The 7,384-nt window shown below is 49.0% G+C and overlaps 1 protein-coding gene across 6 annotated transcripts in view; it reads right to left on the bottom strand.

Moving 5' to 3' along the window:
- ZNF800 (zinc finger protein 800) overlaps positions 1–7,163 on the bottom strand; it is a 31,185-nt gene extending 24,022 nt beyond the window's left edge. For 2 of the 6 annotated variants that reach the window (XM_043550483.1, XM_037888997.2), the window contains exons 1-3: positions 6,729–7,022; positions 5,168–5,278; positions 2,414–2,509 (exon numbers count right to left, since the gene is read on the bottom strand). In XM_043550483.1, the coding sequence (XP_043406418.1) occupies positions 2,414–2,509; positions 5,168–5,228 (157 nt within the window). In that variant the 5' untranslated portion in view covers positions 5,229–5,278; positions 6,729–7,022. Of the gene's footprint in view, positions 1–2,413; positions 2,510–5,167; positions 5,279–6,665 lie in introns of all 6 variants that reach the window. The other 4 variants (XM_037888996.2, XM_037888998.2, XM_037888995.2 and 1 more) reach the window with 4 other exon arrangements.
- Between the last annotated feature and the right edge of the window lie 221 nt (positions 7,164–7,384).

Here is a 7,384-nt window from a genome sequence, read left to right on the forward strand (position 1 = left end):
GTACCAACCTCGCACTGGAGGGAAAGGGTTAAAGAGCTGATCTAGGCCTAAGAGGCTACACCCCCTTCCCTCTCTTGGGCATGATCCCAGTGGAGGGAGCATTTAAAAGAGAGCAACTCAGCTCAGTCTGGGCTGACTGAGGAGGAGAGCAGTGAGGTGCAGCAGCCTCCTGCTGGAAAGCCACCGAGGCTCTACACCACCAGGATAGAGTCTCATCACCAAGCCGCTGGAAGCTAGCTGACCGCAGGAGCCGAGGGTGGCGACTCATTAGGGCCAACAGAAGAGACTCTGGAGACAGATCAGAGAACACAGGAGCGACCTCATGTCCAACCTGTGATGTCGTCGGTGGAACTGAAACAAGTGTAGGAAGTGATCCAGAGAGTGCACTTGGAGGTCTCAGGCCCTGAGCCCTGCGTAAGGACCACTGTTTCAAAGGTCAGATCCCAGTGGAGTAGGATGGGCCCAGTTTCCCTACCCGCTCATCAGTGGGTAACACTACCCTGAACAATAGCCACTAGGCCAGCGATTCTCAAACTATTTACCATTGTGGGCTGCATATGCAACTCTCTATCTGTTAAGTGGGCCACATCCACACAATATATATATCACCCTGTCAGCTGTGGCTGGCCAGTCAGGCACGTGTCTCTCGATGCCTGCTCCCAGACAGTCAAGGGCAGGGCTGATCCCACCCACCAAGCCATGGGGGACCCTGGCTGGGAAGCTACCCATGGGACACATTTCCACCCTGCACCAGCTCTCCCCCCGAGATGGGACTTACAGGGCAGCCTCCTGCTCTGACTGTGAGCTCCAGGTCAGGACATGGCCAGCAGGGGACCGGCAGGCGGGCACTATCTGGTACAGGCAGGTCAGGGTGCAGCCTGGAGCATGCTCCTCCGCCCCCCCCCCCCCCCCCCAAAGGTGACACACAGCTGTGGCTAATGAGGGGACGTGTTCCCCCACTCCTGCTCCGATTTCTACAGACACCTCTGGCATGGACGCCCAGAAGCGAGGAGGCAGTTCTCACCCCAGCAGTGGCACTCTCAGTCATTCCCTTCTCTTCTCCCTCTCCCATCCCTCTCTTCCCCCTCCCTCTTCCTCTCCCCACCACATCCTCTTTCCTCTTCACACTGTCCCCTGCCCCTCTCCGTCCTGCGCCATTCCCCTATCCCCTTCTCTTCTCTCTGCCCTATCCCAGCCCTCTTCCTTCCCCACTGCCTCATCCTGCCCCCACATGGGCACTAACCATTATACAGAAAAGACCCAGCACACACAGAAGAGGATGACGACAGGCACTAGGAACCAGGAGGAAGTGTCTCGGAGTTGCCAGCTCAGCCAGGGAGAGGTGCTGAGCGAGTTGGCGCAGCATGGGAAGGACAGAACTTTCCCCCCCACCCACCCTACACAGGCTGAGCAGAGCAAGCCCTGCTCGGCGCTTGCAGAAATCGGGGTGGGAGGAGAGGGGGCAATGCCCCTCCAAACGACACCTGGGTGGTGAGAGTTGACGACCCAGGGCCTCCCCCTACCCTGGCAACCCTACAGTGTGTCCCTACAGCATGGGAGCTCCTCCCCTGCCACAGAGGGCTGCTTTGTCTTCCCTGCTGGCAGGGAGCACTCCAGCAGGGCTCCATGGCACCATCTCCTCCTCAGCCAGCCCCGCCCTTGCCAGGACCGGGGAGCAGCAAACTTTGAAATTTTTTTTAGCACACAGCTGGGACATATGTATGCGCTAACTGGGCCACAAGCTGCCTGCGAGCCGCAGGTTGAGAATCACTGCGTTAGGCAAAGCAGCCTTTGAACTCTCGTCAGTGGGCGACACTGCCCTAAACTGTAACTGCCAGGGAAACTGACCCTTGGAATTTTGCTGCTAGATGCTACACTCCGGAGTATCACCATTAGGTGATGCTACCGAACCGGAATACACAGCCAACCCTTGACAGCACTGGAGAAGACAAAAAAATCCTAGTACTGTAATAGCAGTGCTGTTATACTACTATCTATATAACAGTGCAAGACAGACACTAAATTTTTTTTAATTCTCTTTTCAAAGTTTGCGGAAAAAACATCAAGAAAAGGTGACACACGGGCATGGACCCTTAGCAGAAATTGTAACTGAGATAATGACAACTGTGCCACAAAAGCAAAATTCCTTGAAACTGTCTGAACTTAGCAACTTTAAAAATGAAGTGGTTTTAAGAATATAGCATAATGTAATTGGGACTATCTTTTCATCACCTTGTATAAAAATACTTCCTATAGGAACGGATGATCTCACAAGAACAGAGCTTAAAACTCAGCCAAACATTTTGCAATTATGTGTAGAAAATTGGTTTTATGGAATCAGTAACCTTACTGACACACTTGTATTATCACACAGTTAGAAGGAAATAACTAAAAAAAACCCAAATACTCATACCTGATCGAAAACACTCAATAATTTGTTGAATACCAGATTTGGACATCTGCAGAGGTTGCTGTAACAAAGGAGGATCACCAGGTTCTAACAAATACACTGCAAGACATCAAGGATGACAATTAGAGGACACACACACACGTATATATATGTAGATATATTTCAATATTTGAGGCTAGTTGAAAAACAGGACAAAGTCATCAGGAAAAATTTTGTTCCCTTTTTCATTGAAGTTGAGAGCTAATAAAGGTGACTAGCCCTATTCCTTGTAATAATAAAAAGGGCTTAGGGATGGCATTTGGAATTTTGCACTCTCAGCTCCTTGCTGTTGAAATTAATTTGAAGAGTGACAGATTTTCTATCAAAGCTGTTTATTTCAGGCAATATGTTGTGATTTTGATTAGTTTTTTTAAATGTATATTCATATAGTCCTGTGTATGATCTTTCATAAACATGGATATGAGTATGTACGTACACAAAAAAAGAAGAGAACTGTAGATAACTCAGTGATCTCTGCCAGCTTAGACTATTCAGTTCATAGAATTGCCTGTTAGATTGGCATTACTCAAGACACCTGGTGCCATCTCAAAATCCTAGTCTCATTTTTTGGTGCAAGCAAAAACAAAATAAGTATGTGAGGAAAAAAATGAAAATGCCAAATTCAACATCTGCATGCATATGGGCAGATCCCAGTGACTTTAATCGAAGGTACAGATTTATATTCAAGGGTTGACTGTGCCCTCAAAAGAACTATTATTTAGAACAAATGTACTAAATAAGTATGAACATATCTAGTTAATGTTTACTGCAAATTATATATTTCAATTCTTATTCATTTTATATTCAAGCATTTTTTAATCAAGCAAACTTCAGAAATGATCTCACCTAAAATGACACTTTTTCTAAATCTGATTTAGATTCACCTCCCATTCTTTGTAAACAATATTAAAATATATTTATAAACTCTAGTGACATGTAACTAAAAAGCTAAGACATCCCCAGTGGTCAAGAGAGTCCTATTTTAAGTGGGATACACTGATGTATAGAAAATATCCATATTGATATGGACACCATAACCCTTACCCTGCAAACACTTACACAGATGAATCATTTTACACACAGGAATAGCCCCATTTAACTCAATGAGGCTACTCAAATGCAAAGTTACTTATGTAAGTGTCTGCAAAGTCAGGGCTCAGATCTCCTTAGGTATTTCTACACTGCAATTAGACACCTGCAGCTGGACCTATGCCAGCTGACTTGGGCTTGCAGGGCTCAGGCTGCTTAACTGAAATGTAGATGTCTGGGCTCAGACTGGCACCTGGGCTCTAGGACCTGCGAGATAGGAGGCTCCCAAAATGTCTACATCGCAATTAAACCACATATATTTGTATTAAAGGGGTCAATGCATAAGATAAAACCATTTTTGAACATTAACAAAAATAATTTAGACAAGTTTCAAAGACAAAGGGCAATACTGCCCTAGAATATGAGCAAATATAAACAAATTCAAAATGCAATGATTACTTTAGGAAAAAACAGCCTATAGAATGGTGGATTTTTTATTCTATCCAACTATGCCCACACCATAAACACTGTTAAAACACAAACGTATGTAACAACCATTATAAATCATCTAATTGCTTGGTGATATCTAGCACAATGACATATTGTATCCTACTAACCTACGTGCCATTCTTCGAAAAACAAAAACAGTACACTTTGGACGAAATACTGCCTCTGATATACATGTGCTACTTCCACGTGACATCAAGGGGAGTTTCATATGTGAACTGGACAAAATGCATGGTTGTAAGGCAAGAACTGTATATTCAATCTATTTTTTTTTAAATTACAACAACTCAAAACTTTCTATTTAGATAGAAAGGTTTATTGTTGAGACTATTCAATTTATTTCTCAAAACTACCTTTAGCCAAGCTACAGATACACTTTCAGAGTTGGTAGACAACACTTTCCTCCTATTAGTCCCAAACATTCATGCCATTCATACTTTAAAAAAGGAGGATGGGGGGGAAGAGATTAAAAAAGAAGAGGAAACCTCCTCATAAACAGCATTACCACAACAAAGCAATAGACAAAAAGAAGAAGAAATTGGTGAGGAAACAGATTTCTGTTTGAAACTTACAACTATAAACATTAAGTAAAACAATAAGGAGAAGTCTCTTAACAAAAAGATAGTTGGACTCCACAGTGCACACTTCCACCTTTATATATGACATTTTCCATGTTATTATACAAACCTAATTTCAAAACAAGCAAGTGGTAGTTTGGGCTGGGGGGGGGGCGGGGGAGGTCTCAAAAACAAATACTATGACTTTGTCAATATTTAACAGATAAGATATAAAGTAAATCCATCCTCTTATATTTGGGCATAACAGAATGCAAAAGAACATACAGACTAGAAAAAAATCAGAACACTACAATTTTTAAAAATGCAGATACAAGTTGACTGCTCTTAGTATCTCGCCTTCCCCTCAGTTCAGTGCACACAATGCCCATGTGAGCTTGGGGGTTATTATGCACCCTGTAAGAACTGAGAAATTGATCTTCCTGAAGTAATTTACTGTGACAGTTTTAGGATATTTAAAAAACATTTTAAAACTGAAATTAGGAAACTTCATATTTGCCGAAGTAATGGCTTCATTATTACAGCATATTTCTGTACAGCCAGTTTCTGAAAGCTTCTTAGAGGACAGAATCAATTAAAAAAAACAAAGTATTACAAAGCACTATACCTGGTTCACAGCACCCATGGTGATGATGGTCAGTCTGACAACACTTATCCCTTAGAGGCATTTTCTGTGTGCACGACCTACTTTCCTTCTACATCCAGCAGCTTGTTTCTGCTAAAATAAGCAAATTCTCTGTCACCTCCCAGACCATAAGACTTAAACAACACTATCATACCCCCACATCCTTAAGACTAAAACAGCACTGAACTCGCTCAGAGGTCAACTGTGCCTTTTTTAAGATGGAAAATCTATATTATTTATCAACTATTTTCAAATCTAAAAAATCTGTTTACTTCAGTGCATTTCAATGAAGGGCAAAAGCTTTAAGAGTTATAGAATCAAGGAAACCCTTGTTCCTCCTAAACTCCAGTCATGTCCCTAAATAAAATGACAACATAACCAACATTTTGAATCCCTGGCTCCTACAAGAACCAATGTTAGGCATGTGTAAAACATAAGGCTGCACAAAGATCCATGGTTTTGGGGTCCCTTATGTTTGTCAACACCACTTTGCCTAACTGTAGGGACTTAACCTATCTTTCAGTTATTCTTGTTTGTACTACCATAGCACCCACAATTGTTAAAACCCACCTAGACCCTACTGGTTGATGAGATTCACACGACTCATCCCCCAATAACAACAAGCATCCATAAAGTTGTGAAAACCCAACTACAACTCCTATTAACAATATTGACCCACACAGCTGTCAAATGTTCAGCTCCATCGCTGCTCTGGGCCAGGTACTGAAGTGTGACTGAGGACCCATATACTGTATGTTACTTCATGAATGCCCCCCCCCCCCCCGAACTCTTTTCACCTCCAGACTAGGGACAGGAAAACCCTGCCCTAAAATAGCTCCAGAAACCTGCCCCACCCCTCTGCCCCAACAACAACAGGAACCCTGCCCTGCCCTCCCGACCCCACGGCGCCCCCAACAGGAATCCTGCCCTGCCCCCTATCCTCTCCCCCCAGGAACCCAGCCCAGCCCCCCACCCCACCCCCCTGCCCTGACGCCCCCCCCACCCCACCCCACCCCACCCCCCAGGAACTCAGCCCTGCCCTGCCCCCCCCACACGAACCCGACCTTGCCCAGCCCAATCCCCAGCAACCCAACCTTGCCCAGCCCCCCCACCCCATGAACCCAGCCCTGCCCAGCCCACCCCCCCAACCCAACCTTGCCCTACCCCCCCCACCCCATGAACCCAGCCCTGCCCACCACCCCTTCCACGAACCTGGCCCTGACACACACCCCGCGCTCCCCCCAGGAACCCGGCCCTGACCCCCTCCCCGCCGCCCCCTGGGGGGACCCGGCCCTGCTCTTTCCCCCCGAACCGGAGCAGCGCCCAGCCCGCGGGGAGAGCGGGACCGCCGGGCGCCTGAGCTGGGAGAGCCCGCCCCACGCACGGGGCAGCTTGCGCCGTCCCCGTCTCCCTGGGCGGCGGCAGCAGCAGCCGCAGCCCCGCGGGGCCCAGGGCTCCCGGCCGCCCGGGCTGCACTTACGGAGGCTCCCGGGGACGGAGTGCGGGGCAGCGGCCAGCTCCCGTCCCGGGCGGCGCGGCTCACCCACGAGCCCGCGGGGAGCGGGCGGCGGCCGGGGCTGAGCCAAGCGGGTCCCGCGCGGAGCCGGCAGGTGACAGCGGGCGCCAAAGCAGCGCGGCGGCCGGAGGCAGGGAGCGGAGCGGGGCGGGACGCTGCGCCCGCGCAGGGAGCCGCCGCACCAGCCTCCGCCGGGCGGACTCTTTCCCCCCCGCGCCTCCGAACTAAACTTCACCGTCCCGTGTCCCGCCGGCGCAGCGGGAGCGGCGACCACTGACCCCGGAGCCGGATGGGCACAGGGGCAGGAAGTGACTGCGGCCGCGGCGACTCGGGGCGGCGCACTGCGCAGGCGCCGCACCCGGCTTCCCCTCGCCCCACCCACACGCACAGGTGCCTGTCCGGCGCGCGGGCGGGGAGCGCTGTCGCTGGCAGGAGGAAGCCGGGCTCGCGGCTGGGCAGCCACCCACGTGGGCGAGTCACGAGCTGCTTGTCTCCTACCCCCGCGCTGCTGGGCACCGCTGCAGCCTGTCGCACCATTGCCGAGCAGCCCGCTGGCTGCGCAGTGCCCAGTTGGAATAAAGCAGCCGACGCACCGCTGCAGGATGCTTGGTGGCAGCATAAAGTGCACAGTCGAAACAGGGCACGCTGCCTCTTGCACTCTGTGCACGCACTCTAATGTGCAC

This window comes from Chelonia mydas, chromosome 1 (assembly GCF_015237465.2).
Source record: "Chelonia mydas isolate rCheMyd1 chromosome 1, rCheMyd1.pri.v2, whole genome shotgun sequence".
Lineage (NCBI taxonomy): Eukaryota > Metazoa > Chordata > Testudines > Cheloniidae > Chelonia > Chelonia mydas.